This window comes from Vespa velutina, chromosome 21 (assembly GCF_912470025.1).
Source record: "Vespa velutina chromosome 21, iVesVel2.1, whole genome shotgun sequence".
NCBI lineage: Eukaryota > Metazoa > Arthropoda > Insecta > Hymenoptera > Vespidae > Vespa > Vespa velutina.
The window spans coordinates 1337844-1357151 of NC_062208.1; the positions used below are offsets into that span (position 1 = coordinate 1337844).

The 19308-nt window shown below is 36.1% G+C and overlaps 1 protein-coding gene across 2 annotated transcripts in view; it reads left to right on the forward strand.

Annotated features, from left to right (window-relative positions):
* The window catches only part of LOC124956375 (homeobox protein araucan), a 141642-nt gene that overhangs the window by 106778 nt on the left and 15556 nt on the right, over positions 1-19308 (forward strand). For both annotated transcript variants that reach the window (XM_047512099.1, XM_047512100.1), the window contains exons 4-6: positions 6654-7012; positions 13359-14409; positions 14556-14639. In XM_047512099.1, coding sequence (XP_047368055.1) covers positions 6654-7012; positions 13359-14409; positions 14556-14595 — 1450 coding nt within the window. In that variant the 3' untranslated portion in view covers positions 14596-14639. The remainder of the gene's footprint in view (positions 1-6653; positions 7013-13358; positions 14410-14555; positions 14640-19308) is intronic.

Consider the following 19308-nt stretch of genomic DNA (forward strand, 5'->3'; position numbering starts at 1 on the left):
CGAGCGATTCTCTCTCCGCACGCAACGGTAACACTTAGTATGTAAATGGCGCTGAGAGTCGTTCTCTCTCTCTCTCTCTTTCTCTCTCTTTCTCTTTCTGTGTGTATGTGCGCGTACGTTTGTATATGTGTGTGGATAATTGCACGACGACGTCACGAGGGCCACGTGGGAGGCAGTCGAAATTGCGCATAGCAATGAAGGCTCTCTCGTTCGTAGATTGCATCTACGAACATTGAACAATGTCGTATTTTTTGGGAGCCCAGAAATGGCCGCTTATTTCGAATGAAAGAGAGAAAAAAGTAGATAGATAGATAAAGAGAGAGAGAGAGAGAGAGAGAGAGAGAGAGAGAGAGAGAGATGGATAGATAGAATACGCTTCGAATATCGGATTCGAACAATTTTACGATTGAAATATTTTTAAACTACGTTCTATTCCCTTTTTCTTTTTTGTAATTTGATTTTAAATTCCCAATTAAATAATTTAAATTTAATTAAATACGAATGGATCATTGGATGAGGATGCACGATAAAGTTTATCGAACAACGATCGTTTAAATTCTCCCTCTCTCTCTCTCTCCCTCTCTCTCTCTTATTTTTAATTTTTTCTCTTTTTTATTTATTTACTTATTTATTTATTTATTTATTTTTTTTTTATCATAAATTTCATACGACTTTTTAACACGATATACTTACATTAGTCGATTATATTCTTAAATCGAGAACAAAGATAAGCACGAATTATCTGTTTAACTTATCTTGGATATAGTTAACAATTCTTTTGAAAGTAAAATAAAATAATAATAATAATGATAATAATAATAATAATAATAATAATGATAATGATAATAGAAAAAAGAAGGGAATTGTTAGGATCATACTTTCGAGTAAGGACAATCAAATCGAAGATGACACCACTGACGTATGATACGTACGTAACAATCGAATTAACGATTGACGTGACGATAGACAAATGTTCATGTAGATTTAACGATAGGACTTCTTTCGATTACGTGTCTCTATTGTTATTTGTTATCGACAAAAGCATAAGGAGGGGAAAAAAAGAAAAAAAAAGGAAAAAAAAAAAAAAGAAATGAAGAAGAAAAATTCTATGCATTCGATTTAATGCATTGGAATATTATTTTGTTAATACATCGTAGTCATACGTGGTTACTTATTTGTTTACTTATATATCTCTCTGTTGTATTTTTCTTTTTTCTGCTTTTTTTTTTTTTTTTTTTTTTTTTTTTTTAATACGGACTAGATATACAAAAAATATAATAAATTCGTACCAATTACTATTTGTCAATTATCAAATATGACAGTGTCACTTACGATACGTTTGTTATTTCCTATTTGTAAATTAATATAAATACTTGTATCAATCACATCATAATTTTTGTTTACTTTTCAATTTTTCTAATGTCCTAATGTCAAGTAATCTGTTAATATTATTTCATATGATTTTTACATTGTTACATATCGACGCGTTAATGTCAGTATTTTTTTTTCTTTTTCTTTTTTTTTTTTTTTTTTTTTTTTTTTGCAAAAACCTATACACAAATTAAACGAAAAATTTCTTGTTTCTAAATATTTTACTTCATTTTATTTTTCACCATTACACGTGATCATGTTAACGCGTGAATTTGAAATTTTTTTGCCATAGATCGATCGATAGTTTACAAATAATTTTTAAGAATCTAATCGCATTTATTCATAACTCTTTAATCCTGTAGATTAGAATTGTAGTTTTGTAGTATGAAATGAAGATTGGCCTGAAAAGGTTCGAACAAAAAAAGAAAAACTATTCATCTTTAAAATTATCATGAAAAAATTTTTTAAATACTTTTTATATATGATCTTTAACAAAAACATATCGTAGATTGAAACTATGGGATAATTTATTGTCAAATTTTATTCGTCATACTTAATTATTATTAAAAACAATGTTTCCAATTAATTAATTTGTTGTAAAATCGAGATCCGATCGTCTTCGATGTTAACTAAGTCATTCATTGTCATTAATCAAAATTCCAACGTTTATATAATTCGATAGAGATCGACATTTTTTGTTTATATTTAATTGCGAGTAAAAAGAAAAAAAATATATATATATATATATATCATACGATATTTTATCGTCACATTTTACGCGGGAGATTATTATAATTACAAAAGGAAAAAGAAAAAAAAACGAAATGAAAAAAGTAATCAAACAAATATCAATTAAATCAATTATTATAAAAATATAAAGGATCTTTATTGAACTTAATTCAAACGATGCCGATATTAATTTCGATAAAAATCGAAATAAATGAAAATACACTATAATAACTACATACATAGATGAAATTCACGTTATGAACGAAGTTCATAAATATTTTCAAATAACATCCACATAAAATCAAATATAACAGTTTCGCGTATGACCAAATCCCGATTAAATTTCAAAATATCGAAGTTTCGTCGTCATAGTCGTCATAGTCGTCATGGTCGTCATAGTCGTCATAGTCGTCATAGTCGTCATGGTCGTCATGGTCGTCATGGTCGTCATGGTCGTCATGGTCGTCATGGTCGTCATGGTCGTCATAGTCGTCATAGTCGTCATCGTCGTATGTATTTCGTGCGTACTCCGTCGCACTTCGCCGTTCAAACAAGAAGGATGATCGAAGGCAGAAAGTCGGTGTGGTTTTATTATTCTACGCGAAAGGTTTTCGTATCCTTAGCCAAACGTTTGTATCTTTATCTTATCCACCCTCTGTTATTCCAAGATCTCTGTCACCCTTCGTGCAAACAGTGGACGCGATTTTCAAGGAAAAAAAAAAAAGAAAAAAAAGAAAAAGGAAGAAGAAAAGAAAAAAGAAAAAGAAAAAAGAAGTACAGAACGTAACATCAAACAGGGAAAAGAACAGAAAGTAGAGAGAAAATCGTCGAGACGAATGATCCTGTTCTTTTTCTTTCTTTCTTTTATTCTTTCTTTCGTTGGACAGAGTGACTAGAGAAAAATCGATCAATCGAAAGAAAGAGAGAAAGAGAGAGAAAGAGAAAGAGAGAAAACGATTAGATACGTTAGGATTCTTTTTCTTTCAATGTTTCTAGCGAGATCGGTGAAGAGTAAAAGAGGAAATATAACTCTAGCGATCGTGGATAAATCGAGGAAGGGAAGGAAGAGGAAGAAAAAAAATTGAAGAAGAAAAAAGAGAGAGAGAGAGAGAGAGAGGGTAGGAGATTTTATTGGCATGGAAGTAGAACTACTATCGGTGGCCGCCTTTCCCTTGTCCTGGGGAGTTTAATAGAGGGTGAAACGCACACTTCAGCTTTCGAAATCTTACGAACAATTTCTTCTCGAGAGTTTTCACATTCATTCTCTATCAATCTTCCATCGAAATAAAATCGTCATTCTTCGATTGACTAAAAAGAGTATTTCTAATGCAAAAAAAAAAAAAAAAGAAAAAAAAAAGAAGAAGAAATGAAATAAAATAAAAAGGCTTTTCAATTGAGATTTAATCAGATTTCTTTCTTCTTTTTTTTTTTTTTTTTCTTTTTTTCTTGTTTCAATTATCGCATCACGGCTGATAAGAAAACCCGATCATAAATTTGAGATAATCTTTCGTAAATAAATTTGAGAATATCGTTGTTTGATATCATTAATATCGTTTAAAAAAAATGTCATGTCGTTCTTTGATTGACTTGAAAGGATTCTTCACGTATCGATATATTTTATTATAAAAATAAAAAAATACTAATCATTTATTCAGATAAAGGTACGACCAAAAAAAAAAAAAATAAAGAAAAAGAAACAGCAAAATAATGAAATTTCACTTTCGTTAATTCACTTTTTTCTGATCACATATTTCGAGAAACTCTTTGATCGACGTCACATTACATTGATCTGACATCAATATTAATATCGTTACAACGTTACAAATGAAATCGTCGTTTTTTTCTTTTTTTCTTTAACGATTGAAGAAATTCTAAGAAAAAAAAAAAAAAAAAAAAAACAAAAGAGAAAAAAAAACTAAAAAAAGAAAAGAATTAAAGGACATCATTGAATTAAATCCAACATTCCTCTCTTTATCATTTTCTATCGATCAGATGCGACGATCAAATTGACAAATTTTCAAGATTCATTCGAAATAATAAAAATTGGGGAGAAAAACTTCATTCCTCGTTTGGGAATTTGTTTTCGATAAATAAATATTATTTCGATATATGTATATGTACATGGAAAACGATACAATGATCAAACGTTTAGCTTTGGATTTAATACATGAGAGAGAAAGAGAGGGAGAAAGAGAGAGAGAGAGAGAGAGAGAGAGAGAGAGAAAGAGAGAGAGAACAGTACGGGAAGAAGAAAGATCTCATCGGGACATTTGTTACAGTCGACCCAGTTGGGGATCGGGTCCGATAAGAGGTGGGGAGACTGAGCGGGTGGAGAGTTAGGATGGGATAGGGGGTGGGTGAGGGAATGAGAAGAAGAAGGTTTGGGAAGAAGAAGGATCATAAAGAGTAGCGAAGAGAAAAGGTGGTAGTAGTAGTTTTCGTAGTAGAAAGAGAAGAGTAACATCTCCATTTGAATATAAGAAAGCGTGCCTCTCGTAAAAGAATCCTCTCTCTCTCTCTCTCTCACACTTTCTCTATCTATCTGTCTCATTCTCTCTCTCTCTCTCTCTCTTTCTTTCTCTCTCTCTTTCGTTTTGGTAAAGCAGAGTTTGGAGAGTGTCTTCGTGGAAAGCATAACTGTTTTCAGAGGAGAGATTTCGAAGGTTGATAAGAAGAAGAAGAAAAAGGAGAAGAAGAAGGGGGGATGGGTATTCGAGTCCATACACTTAATAGATATACACGTGTAAATGTATATACGTATATATATATATATATATACATACGTACAATATGTACGTACTTATATATGTATGTCATATATGAATGTATATATAAATGTATTATACATACATACATATATATATATATATACGTATGTATGTATGTATGTATATATGTATGTATGTATGTATGTATGTATGGATGTATAATTTTTAATCGTAATTTCGTGGACTCCTCATTTCCTTTCCTTCTTTCTATATTGTTTCCTTTTATTTATTTATTTTTTTTTTTGTTTTTTTGTTTTTTTCTATTTTTTTCTTCCTATCCTTTTTTTCAACATTCATTCTACGTTACGAGAGCTTCGTTACGGTACGAACCGAAATATCGTTTTTCGGGTTTTTGCAGACGTGTTTCTCACCGTAATACCACTACTATCATATAACACATGCAACCGGCCGTTCGTTTCACGAGCACGATAGATCGTCGATAGGTATTTTAGCCCTTAGTATATAATGGTTGCGATACATACATATGTATATATATATATATATATATATATATATATATATACATAGACATATATATATATATATTTCTATATATATAGCTTTCTGTAACACACTCGCGTCGCTTCCTCATGGGGGTTGGATAGTGAACTCGAGAGAGAGAGAGAGAGAGAGAGAAAGAGAGAGAGAGAGAGAGAGAGAGAGTAAGTGAGTGGGTGGGTGAGAGTAAGAGGGAAGAGGTGAAGGAAGAGGAGGAGATCGATCGAATCGCCATTATGGCGAGCGCGTGAGCGAGCGCCGAGGGTGCTCGATGGAATCACGCCACCGTTGGGGGTTTATTCTCCGTATATATTTACCAGAGTATCAGCCTCGACCTCCTCAACCTCCTCTTATACCCCACCAACCTCCTACCCCTCGATAGTATGTCCTATCTCTCTCTTTCTCTCTCTCTCTCTCTCTCTCTCTCTCTCTTTCTCTCTTGAAAAGGGTCCGTCGAGTCGTGCGATGCCCGAGGGGAGAGGCTAACGCGTCTAGGAAAAGCCTACGGAATTTCACCGTCAAAATCTGCGGGGAATTCGCACCCCTCCAAAGTTACGCCACTTTTCCGCAACCTCTTCTTTCATCTATTGGATGTGTATGGGCACGCTTTTTCTTTTTCTTTCTTTTTTTTTTTTTTTTTTTTTTTTTTTTTTGTATTAATAGAAAGAAAGTTATTGATATATATATTTATTATATATATATATATATATATTTACATTGTTTTTAGATTATTATTATTATTGAAAGATCATGATTGTTTTTACTTTTATTATCTTTTCTTTTTATACGTATTTCTCATATTATCTATTCCCTATTTATATTATTACTTTATTATAATTTTAAGATTGTCATTATTATTATTTCTATTTTTTAAACTCAATTTTCTCGTTTAATATAATATTTTCTTTATAGGAAACAAGTATATATACGTGTAGCATTGAATTATTATTTCCATTATTATTATTATTATTATTATTGTTATTTTCGATATTCCAATAATATTCTTAATCGTAAATAAAAGAAAACAAAAAAAACAAGGAATAAACACATGTATATATTATTACATTATTATTATTATTGATATATTTTTCCCTTAATATTTTCGATCTTAAAAGAAAAATAACATTCATACACATAGACACACCCATACACACACACACACACATATAAATATACGCATGTGTGGTAAAGTACACATATTTATATAGTACACTACATTATCATAACTATTTATATTTTTCGACCTTACATTCCTGATCGTAAAAGAAGGATAAAATATATTTACAGATATGGTGCGGGTTACGATCTTGCGGCACGACGAAAGAACGCTACGAGGGAATCGACGGCGACCTTGAAAGCCTGGCTGAATGAGCACAAAAAAAATCCTTACCCGACTAAGGGCGAAAAAATAATGCTGGCTATTATTACGAAAATGACATTGACGCAAGTATCAACATGGTTTGCGAATGCACGAAGACGTTTGAAGAAAGAAAATAAAATGACATGGGAACCGAAAAATAAGACCGACGATGATGATGACGCGGTACTTACGGATTCGGAAGATAACAAGGAAAAGGATGATCTTGCGAATGATAATCGTGGTGACAGGGTCGGCGAGGACGCGAGGAGAGGTCTCGACGATAACGGTAAGACAACCTATTAATATTTTATTTTATGAATATGAATACTTTAATAATCGCCATATTTGAATTATACGAATAACATTATACGAGATAATGAATTTCATGGAAGAAGCTTTTGATTTTTTTCTCTCGATACCTCGATCGATCCGTCGAAACATTGAAATTGTTATTCTCAAGATCGTATCCATCGGTACGAACGGATTAATTCAAGGTTGAATCGAGAAATAGTCCATGAATCATTTTTTCGTATACTCGCGTATACGTACACTATACCGTACACTATGATTAATCGAGATGTTTCATTACGTTTTTCCCCCCATTAATAGTCAATCGAACACGATTAATTGTACGATTATAATAGGCAACATTGACTATTCATAATTGATTACGAATTATATAAGATAGATCTATGAAGAATTTCTAAACTCGTAATTATTACAATCTGATCGAAAAAAAGAATAGAAATTAATTTCCAAAAAAAGATCACGAAAAATAAAAAGAAAAGAGAGAGAGGGAGAGAGAGAGAGAGAAATAATCGATCGACTTAAAATCATCCATGAGCTTATGGACCACCCAGTATTTGAATATCGAAATATTATTTGATCCGTGTATCAAGTCAAATTTAATTGTACGAAATCATTAATCACGATTGAAGTTAAAATCAATCAACACGGTGAATTGGTTTAATCGAATGAATCGTTTTGAGAGAAAAAAAAAAAATTAGGGTTGTTGGGTATCATCGTTGAGAGGGATTGATCGGGGTGGAGGGGGGAGGGGATCGGTAGACGTAGACATTAGGTATATCAGTGTCCGCCATAGTTGACGTAAAAAAGCTGACGAAAGAAAATGGATATACCATAGCCAAGGGATGATATCCCATGGGTATTCGCAATTGTGCGATTAAATGAACGTTTCAGAGAGAATGAGAGAGAAAGAGAGAGAGAGAGAGAGAGATAGAGAAAGAGAATCAAAAATAGATTCTTTAAGATTCTTCAATCCCGTGAGTTTCTAATTTCAAACAAAAACTCTCGTTTATCTTATACAACGAGGAGAGAGAGAGAGAGAGAGAGAGAGAGAGAGAGAGCAAACATTGAGATGCAATGAATGACTTGATTAATTTGAACAACTTGAACGTGTTCATTTAGCATGATACGAAAATTCGACTTTTCGAAGATGAACTATCACTCGAATTCAACGTTTCGCGTGTTTGACTCGAAAGGACGACCGTTATATCATTTTGAATTAGCATTCGTTGAACGAGAAATGAGAGAGAGAGAGAGAGAGAGAGAGCATTTCTCTTTACGAGGAGAGCTCTAGCGATCTTTAGTTCAAGACGGAATGTCGGTAGCGTGTTTACCTCGCGTGACTAGTTTCCCTGATATCGAGTGCCCATCGGTCGACGTTTCAGATATTGCGCAAGCATCCATTCCGTTCCACAATGAACCAAACCGTACGACCTCACCCTACATGGATATAGACTCTGAGCAAGAAACTGTTCTCTCTCTGTCTCTCTGTCTCTCTGTCTCTCTGTCTCTCTCTCTCTCTGTCTCTCTCTTTTTATCTCTCTGTCTCTTTCTGAAGTAGATCGAGTACGAGATTCAAGAAGGAGCTTGAAGCTATATTCTGAATCTGTAAACGGGATCATTCTCTTCCTTAGATGGCAGAACGTCTCTTTCAAATCCCAGTGATACCTACGACTCTTTCGAGTAAGGTACTTAGATACGATTGGAACGTTTCTATATATTCATAGACGGCGATCACTACTTCGATCAAAGTCTTTACCTTCCTCCCAATTCCCTCCTCCTCCCACCCCCTCCCCCTTCCCCCACGCTCTTTTCCTTTTTTTTTCCCTTTTTTTTTTTTTTTTTTTATCTTCTGTAATTTTCTTTTTTTCGCTTTTTCCCCTTTTTAACCCCAACAGAGTACAGGCAATCGATCTATAGCCACGATCTGTCCATTTCGATTACTTAATTAGTTTTGAATATATATAGACCGTATAATTGGGGATAATTGGGGCGAAAGGAAAAACGGGAAGCGAATGAGCAGGGGGAATGTGAGAGGAAGAAAGGGTTGGAGGGATAAAGAAAAGAAAAGAAAAGAAAAAAAAAAAAAAAGAAGACTTGTGATCGTAATCGCACGATCGCTAATTATAATGTCCACTTAATTGCATAAGAAAGAAACTAGTGATAGCTATAAATTTTCTAATCCTAAACGGACTATAATCCGAGTCACGAAATGTTACAAATTCCATTCCATGACCCTTCTCTATTCCCTCGTGTGCTCGTTTACCTTTTTCCTTTCTTTCTTTTTTCCTTTTCTTCTTCTTCTTCTTCCTTCTCTTTCTATTTCTAATTTCTTCTTACACGTACGACCTACTCCGACAAGAGAGAACCTTTACCCTCCTTCTAGTCTCTTCCTCTCTTCCTCTCTCTCTCTCTCTCTCTTTCTCTCTTTCTCTCTTTTATCTGGTACGCTATAAATCTCATCTCTCAGAGTCTAACATTGTTTGAGTATATATAGTCCCTCATTCTCATCCACATCCTCATCCTCATTCTCGGTGCCCCGCGAAAGCTTGTGTTGGGTTAGACGATTCGCGGGAGTCCAGTGTTGGAACAGGACGTGGCTCTCTATATCGTGGGGGCGGACATAATAGTTCACATGTGGGTAAACACAGTGACGGGTTGCGGGTTGCCGCGCAAAGAGATTAATGGCCTTCGGTTTGGTCATCCCCTCTCTCTCTCTCTCTCTCACACACTCTATTTCTCTCTATCCTATGGTGGAAGCGAACGGGCCGTGCGTTAACGTACTCCGGGTATCGTCGTCGTCCTCGTCGTCCTCTACGTCCTCGTCCTCGTCCTCGTCCTCGTCCTCGTCGTCGTCGTCCTCGTCCTCGTCGTCGTCGTCGTCGTCGTCGTCGTCGTCGTCATCGTAGAGGCTACGAGAGCCGCTGGCCTTTGCGCGTGAGCGCGTTAACATTCACATGCGAATACTGTACACGTATATTCACCTAAGCACCAGTCAGGCTCCGTTCCAGAGGAGATTCCGTTGGTGAAGTTTCGTTGTGTTGGTACGCGAGGGTGCGGCCAGGCTGAGTAGCCATCCATAGGAGCATATATGCTACGTGCCACAAGCTCTCTGTATCTATATGCTATATGTCTATATATAGTATATATGTAAGCTTCTATATATACCTCGTATATATATATATATATATATATATATATATATGTATGTATGTGGATATACATGGGACAGGAGTGGTACGAGGTACGGTGATGTATCGGCGCCCGCGGCGAGACGAATGGTACGGACCCTCCTATGGCCACCATTACCCCACCGCACATTGGCCAATATCGGCTCTCCTGCTGTCCTTCTCTCTAACTCTCTCTCTCTCTCTCTCTCTCTCTCTCTCTCTCTCTGTCTCTCTATCTATCTCTCTATCTATCTATTTCTCTCTAGCTCTCTATTTCACTCGCTCTTTCTCTCTTACACTACCCGATCATCTAGCTAGGTATCGTCGTCCGGCTGCGTCGTCACGAGTCCCCTAACACGACACTTCCACGGATGTTACGTGATTTCAGAAAAAAATCTCTTCGTTCCCATTTGATTTAGATTTTTACGTTTGATACTAGAAATTTGGTGTGAATGATATTATCAATGTATGTATATATATGAAAGAATACGTATACATTTAATAACCCATTGAAATCTATTCAGGACGTCTTTCTTTCTTTCTTTCTTTCTTTTTTTATTTGTTTTTTTTTTTTTTCTATTTTGTTTCGTTTCTTTTTTTATAAAATCGTTTCTTTCCTCTCTTTCTCTTCTCTCTCACACACACACACACACACACATGTACGTACGTACGTATCTCGACGAATAACCGATAATAATAAAAATGAGGATAAGACAAACAATCTTAAAATATAATATTAATGAAGATAAATTAATAGCGTTCGGACATTATTATCGGAAAATATATTTTATCATACGTCGTTCATCGTTCATATTTATTATTTCTTTTATTATCATTATTATTATTATTATTATTATCATCATCTCTTTATGTATAATTTTTTTTATACATAATGATAAGATGACGAGGATGATAAAATGTACGATGGCTAATAAGAGCTTATTGATAATTAAAGGCGGTGTAGGGGATGGGGAATGGGTGTGGAAGAAAAGAAGAAAAGAAAAAAAAAAAAGGAAAGAAAGAAAGAAAGAAAAAAGGAAGAAAAAAAAAAATCAGAAACAACGATCTCTATAATGTTTAATTATACGCGTACTAAGATCCGTCGTTCTATTATGGACCGTTGGGCGATAATTAACGAGAAACCATCGACGGTAAACGTGCGAGCAAATATTTGCGGACTACTCGAGATCGTTGTCCTACACGCTCATGCTTATAGTGGCTTTTCAACAGTAGGAAATTCAAGGGGTAGACCTTTCTTGGTGCTCATGAATTTCTACGCCGTGATACGACGAACCGTATATAGAGTGGTCGTGGTCACTTTAAGCACGTGCGTGTACCTACACGAGAGGGTTGAAAACTTTCGCGAGCCCCTATACCTAGGATATATTTGACATGATATGTGGTACGGGTACTGGGGTGAAGGGGGAAGGGGGGGGGGAAGATGGAGAGACTGGCGAGGGAGGTACAGGGAGGGAGGGAGAGAGGAAGGGTGGTCTCGAGGTCTTTTAAGCTTACCACGTAAAACCAACGTTATATGGGTATCGTTAGATTTAGTTAACCGTAACGTTTTTCTTACACCGAAAAAAAAGAAAGAAAGAAAGAAAGAGAGAGAGAAAGGGAGAGAGAGAGAGAGAGAGAGAGAAAGAGAGAACGTTCAAACTTTCCCTCGACGTTAAAAGCTATTTTATTAACGAGTAACGTTCTTTATACGCTTGGATTATATCGCAGAATAAAAAGAAGGAAAAAGAACGAAACGAAAAGGAAGAAGAAAAAAGAAACTAGAAAGGAAGTAAAGGAAGATCATGATAACCTCCTCGAAGCACGAATTAAAAAGATTTTTATTAGCCTGTAAAAACACATTAACGATCAAGACCTTCCCCCCCCCCGCCCCACCCTGCCTCCTTCTTCTCCCCATATCCTCCTTCCCCATAGGAATATATACATAAAAATAAATCTCCATGTTGAAATTGTATATATATATATATATATATATATATATATATATATATATGTAGATACATATATAAAGAGTTGGTTTACGATACAAACGATCGAGCAACTTGAATGAAATTCTCCCATCGAGATATCAGTAGGTACGGCGCGAAGATTATGAGATTAACGGCTGATAAAAGAGGGTCAAAAGTTAAAGAGCCACTTGTGGACTCGACGTTAGTATCTATTTAGTTGCCCCATAAGGTTCTCTTTATAAGGGGTGATGCTTGCACCCTAAAGCCCAATCTCACTTTCTCTCTTGCGTTCTTCTCTCTCTCTCTCTCTCTCTCTCTCTCTCTCTCTCTCTTTCTCTCTCTCTCGTTTCGTTAGTGGCAGCAGCAGTAGCAACGGCAGCCCCTTTCCAGCTTGGGAATTATCGCTTGACGACCCATCAAGTAAACCCTCTGCCGACTCATTCGAACCTCTTAATGAAATTCTCACCCCTGACTGACTGGCTTGGCTCGATGGCTGGATGGTTAGTTGGCAGACAGCGGGGACGATCCTAGAGTGTGCCCCGAGAGAGTTGGGAGGGCGCAAGAGAGAGAGGGAGAGAGAGTGAGGGGGGATCGAAGAAAGAGAAAAGAGATGCGTTCTCCCAGTCTCTCTCTCTCTCTCTCTCTCTCTTTCTCTAACATTTTGTCTTTCTCTCTCGTTCTCGTCTTCGTCGTCGTCCTATCGGTGCCTCAAGGGAAAGTAGAAATCTCTCGCGCCCAAAGTGGTTGAAGGCTTCACTCCCTACTTCTTCTTTTTTCTTCTTTTTTTCTTCACAGCATCCCTTACAGCTTAACTATATATATATATATATATATATATATATATATATATATATATATATACATGTGTATATATATATATATATACATGTGTGTGTGTATGTATATATATATATATATATATAAGGGTGTGCAACGGGAGACCCTTCCGAAACACGCGAGTCCCTATAGGATGACTCGTTCTCTCTAGATATCTATGTCTCACTTTCACACCAGGGATTATAAACCATTAACGCGTTGATATTGCATTATACGCGTGTCTAGATTCCCCCTTTTTTTCTTGTTACACCATTAATTACTGTATATGATATTTGCGTGAATCACGTAACATAATACTGACCTGTTTTATTGAATTAATCGAAAAAAAAATGATATCGTTCGAATTCGACAGAGCCAATGAGACACGTCAAGGCCGAACACATGCAACACGAGAAAGACCTTGACGATGAGGATGATCTCGATTTGGAAGAGGATCCACGTGGACGAGGAGAATTACCATTTCATCATACGATGCAACACCATCATCATCATCATCAGGGTTATGCGACGGACGAGCATTTGAAAGACGAAAGTATTAAAACGGATTGCAGCGGTGGTGGTGTACCGATACCAGCGACAAAACCAAAAATCTGGTCATTGGCGGATACGGCTGCTTGTAAGACTCCACCACCACCGTCTCATCCTCATCATCAGCAGTATCATCATCTGCATCATCAACAACATTACGCTCAACAACAACATCACCTTGGCAATCAAATACATCATCACCACTCGCAACAACCTTGGTTAGGATCTGGTGGTGGTGGTGGTGGTGGTGGTGGTGCTGGTGCTGGTGGTGCTGGTGGCGGTGGTGGTAGTGGTGGTAGTGGAGGTGGTGGTGGCGGTGCTGGAGGTGGTAGTTTGAGTACATCCTTCGCGTTACCTTCGTCGGCTTCCATGAGTCCTTCGGCGGCAGCGACTGCACCTTATTCCAGTGCTGCCGCACGATACGGTGGTTTCCTATCGTCCTCATCCGGTGGACAACTTCATTATAATCCAAATTCCTCATCTGGTTCAACATCATCCGCGTCCTCGTCAGCTGCGGCGGGGTTTCCAGAAGTTGGTACGGATACCCCACCTCAGACGCCACCCAATATGAAGGTGGCCACTCCGAATGGGGTGATCCAACCACCACCGGCCGGTTATTGCCCCACTGGCAATACCAATCCAACGAGCAACGGTAATCCAAATCATTATGCAACGAGTCATCCCGGTGCTGGCGGTTATCTATCTGCTACATCTGGATCAGCTGGTGGGGCCTCGACGTTTGCCTCGAGACTTCAAAGTTCACCGCACAAGGACTTCTCACCGGCGGGACAAAATTCAATTCTTCATCAGCACCAAACCACTGCCAGTTTACCACCAACAGAAGCTACAACTGCGTTTAAACCATTCTACAAAGGGTGAGTATTATCAAATATCGATTAAAATCTTTTTCATTTAATCCGTATAATTCCTTTCTTAAACGTAACGTCATTTTAATTCTTCTTCTTCTTCTTCTTCTTCTTCTTCTTATTTTTTTTTGTTATTATCATCATTATCATTACAGATCACAATCAATGGGTAGTGGGTTCGTATCGCCGGTCTAAGAAACGTCCATAGAGATCGAAGAAAATCGTCCCTATCTCTCAAGGTGAGTCCATATACATATAAAAAGTATAGTAATCGATAGATCGTAGATTAGATCCTACCGAGATCGTTTAACGATCTTCGAATACCTAACCATTGCGAAATTCATTAAAGCTCTTACCGTTAAGCAATAAATTTTCTCTTTACATTCCGCGTACTCGTAAGCCGATCGTAAGCGATTTAATCGCCATCAGCTAAATTAGTCTACGTCCTGCGTTAAGGGAGAAAAAAAAAAGAAAAAAGGAAAGAAAAATTAAACTCATGAGAGAAGAGAGAGAAAACGAAAGAGAGAGAGATATATATACGACGAATGTTTGGATACTGTTTAGGTACGTTTAACAGAGACAACGAGTTTGTACGTTTTATCGTATCCGTGAATCATGTCTTAGTGTAATCCGTTTTATTCTTAACACCCAAAATCTCTCTCTCTCTCTCTCTCTCTGTCTCTCTCTCTGTCTTTCTCTCTGTCTCTCTTTCTCTTTCTTTCATACTCGGACATCACTGTGGACGATCGATAAAGAATTAATATCCGGCGAGTCGATTGGTCGTTAGCCTGAGTCTCGCGTTGAAATAATAATAGCGTTGGGGTATTGAGTAGCGCGTGGGCAGTCGATGGAGGGCGAAAAAAAAAAATAAAAAGAGAGAGAGAGAGAGAGAGAGAGTGAGAGGATCGACGAAAAGAAAAGAGAGAAAGAGAGAAAGAGAGCCTCTCGCCACCTCCTTGACAGTGACAAATGAACGGAGATTTCAATCAGTGAATGGAATCACCGCTCTGGCTAGCTGCGTCTTTCTCTTACACACGCATGATACACGCGTAGGTCCTTGCGTGCGTGTAACGCTTGGGAACACTATACTCGGACACACCTCAACCTGTCGCGTTAGTAACCGAACGAACGACTTCGGCGGCCGGTCCAGCTCTCTCTCTCTCTCTCTCTCTCTCTCTTTTTCTCTCTTTCTTTCTCTCTTTCTCTCTTCTCTCACGAACGAGATACCTTTCGAAGCGACGAAAGACGATCGGATTTGAAAACGTAAAGTGCATTCTCTCTCTCTCTGTCTCTCTCTCTCTCTCTGTCTCTCTCTCTCTGTCTCTCTCTCTCTCTCTCTGTCTGTCTGTCTGTCTATCTCTCTTTCGTTTTCTCTCTAGTTCTTATATTATTCCAAGTTTCTCCTCTTCCTTGACGTTTACTTCCAGTGTTCTTTTTTTTTTCTTTTTTTTTTTTTTATTCTTTTTTTGCCTTTCTTTTCTCTTTTCTTCTTTTCTTCTTTTCTCTTTTTTCCCGTCGTGAAATTTGTTTAGAATTTTTTTCAACGAGCTGCTCGTATGACGCGACTGATCAACGATACTCGATCATTTTATAATAATCGATATTTTTCGACGTTCTTTCATTCGAATATTTTTTTCTTTTACTTATCTCATCTATTTTTCTGTTCGTTTTTTATTTTCGTTCTTTTTTTTTTTTTTTTTTTTTTATTTTCTCTTTTTTTCAGAAAATTCGTTGTCGAATCTCTTTCGAGAATTATCGCCTGACACGTACGAGTACGTAGAGTGACATATATTCGATATTTTATAGTAATTAATTAATCATAGTTATACTCGGGTTTTGATTTTTTTTCTTTTCCTTTTCTTTTTCTCGTTAATGCTTTCTTACATTCGACTGCTTTTTATTAGAAAATTCCAGGAGAATTTTATTATATTTTATTTTATTTTTATTGTTGTTTTTATTATTTTGATAATTATCACGTTGAACTCTGATACTCTAATTAATTAATTAACCGAAAGTTATATTCGTCCTTTACGACATTTCGTCATTTGAGGGTATTGTTTAGAAAATTTGATTAAAATATTAATTAACTAATCAGCTAAAAAGTATGCCCTCCTCGTCCCTGACATATCTACATTCGAGCTATTTTGTTTTAGAAAATAATATTAGTACATTCATGAAAAATAATTACACTATACCATTCGACGTTCTTCAATTTTAATAATAATCAACTAATTATCTTTAAAGTACAATTTCTAATTTAACAAAAAAGTACGCTAATGAACTTTCTTGTATCTCTTATCTAAAAGAAAAAAAAAAAAAAAAAAAAGAACTACGAGAGACATAATTTCGAATCGTCTAACTAATGGAAAAATTATTCGTTATTATTTTACGTTCAAATTACGTATAAATGTAAGGAAAAAGAAAAAAAAAAAGAAAAAAAAAAAAAAGAAATTCTTTTTCACCGATAATTTAATAAACAAAATTTATTTCATTCCGTGAATGCGTCAGATATATTGTAAATTTTTATGCGACGTTATCATTTTTTTTTTTTTTTTTTTTTTTTTTTTTTTTTTTTTTTTTCTTTTTTTCTTTTTTTTTTTCAATGTGTCCGTATAATGGACACAAGTAAAGAAAGATATATGTTAGAATAATGTTAGAAAATTCGAAGAAAAATTTGTTACGTTAAGAGAGAATCAGAACGATAGTTCACTCGTTTTCCCTTACAAAACGATAGAAACGATATTCTCATCTCCAGGGTTTACTCATGTCGTTCGTCTTTTTCCCCAAACCTTTCTCGTGAAATCGCAGTAAAATCATGGCTAAGGCATCGGTACCGTTCCCTGAAGGGGGGGTATCCTATTCGATTCTATTCGATTCTATTCGATTTGATTCGATTCAATTCGAATAGACGACGAGTTAGAATAATGGGGTCTCTTTTAACCCCATCAAAAAAAAAAAAAAAGAAAAAAAAAAGAAAAAAAAAAAAAAAAAAAAAAAATAAAAATAAAATAAAATAAATAAAAAGTATAATAAATTTCTTTCCAAAGCATCATCCGAAAAAATCGAAACGTAAGTACACGTACGGTTTTAAAAAGAAGAAAAGAAAAAAGAATAACAAAAAAGAAGAGAGAGAGAGAGAGAGACGAAATAAAAAACAAAACAAAAAAAGAAGTCATTTTCCTTAATCTTAATATCGAAGAAAAAAAGAAAAATAAACAACAACAAATCGATTAGTTATCAAAGATCGAGTTAAAAGGAAATGATATCGATATTCTTTGATATTATAAAATTTTTTTCATTCAACATTATTTGACATTGTAAAATTGTTTTGTTATTATTCGATATTAAAAAAACTTCTCTCAATATTATTTGACATTAAAGAAATTTATTTAAATATTAATCGATATAATATAAATTGATATTATAAAAATTATAAAAAATTTTTTTCTTCGTAACGTCGTCCAAAAGAAAGATCCGTAACGAAAAGTCCTTTGGAAAAGAGATCTTTATCTTTGTCTACCTGAATATTTAAAAGACAAAAAAGAAAATAAAAAAGAAACAAGAAACAAAAGGGAGAAAAAAAGAAACAGAAAAACAGAAAAACAGAAAAAGAAAGAAAAAGAAAAAAGTAGAAAAAAAAAAGAGAAAATCCGAAAGAGATCTTTCTATGCGTGAAAATGTATACAATTAAAAAATACGTGGAAAATTTTTCAATGATAAAATAATATCGTTTTCGTTTGACGTTATACGAATGAAAGTGAACAAAGATACTATGCCGACCTTGTCTCACCTTTCACATTAGAGATCTCGAGGGAAACGAGGTGACGACGAAGATTCGCCCTCGAATCTTTCGCTAAGAGATTCGGCTTCTGCAACGCAAAACTCGTCGTCCGTCGAACGGGTGGATATGTTGTTGCTTTCGTAGGATGGCAAAAGTCGTGAAAGAAAGAAAGAGAAAGAGAAAGAAAGAAAGAAAGAAAGAAAGAAAGAAAGAAAGAAAGAAAGAAAGAAAGAGAGGCATCCTTTCGGAGGGAGCCGGGTGTTAGCCGGTACTCCCTTATCTCGTGGCGATCTGATCCTAATTTATAGCCGCGTCCCAAATAAACTAGTTTTCGCTGTCGTCACCTCGCCTCTCCTCTTCTCCCGTCTCAGTATACCAGTGCGGAGACCGTTGTTGGATCCTCGTGGCTTGGTCGCTTATAATGCCACTCTCGTCCTCTCTCTCTCTCTCTCTCTCTCTCTCTCTCTCGACCATCTTGATCTCTCATCCTTTTTTCTCCTGCCCCTTCGTTTTCCTCTCGTAGAAACGGACAGGTATACGAGAGCATAAGGACCAACTTGCTGGAGTAGAGTGCCTTTGGCAGCACCTACCAAGTAGAGACTATCTTCTTTCCTTCCTCTTCTTCTTCTTTTTATTTTTATTCTTATTCTTCCTCTTCTTATTCCTCTCTTTCTCTTTCCTTCGATCGAAAAAATAAAAAGGGGAGAAAAAAAGGGGCAGCAGAAAAAAAAAAAGAAAAAAAAAAAGAAGAAAAAGAAAAAGAATAAACACACCGTAGGACGTCCAGCCCCCTGTAATTGGCAATTAGCGCGAGGATATTTAATTGCCATTAGGGTGGACGGTGGGCTTCGAAACCTTCTTAACCTTAACCTAAACCCAAACTGTTTCGTCCTGACCCAAAGCAAAACTCGACACCTTACCTCTTACGATATTTACACGATCTACCTATGCATCTGCATAAAATTCGCGACCACCATAGAACCCACCATCGACCACCGACCACTACACCATCACCATCACCATCACCATCATCAACAACAACACAACACCATCACCATCATCATTATCAACATCGCCATCCTCCCTACTAATACTAACATACCAATATCATTCGGGAACTCTGTCCG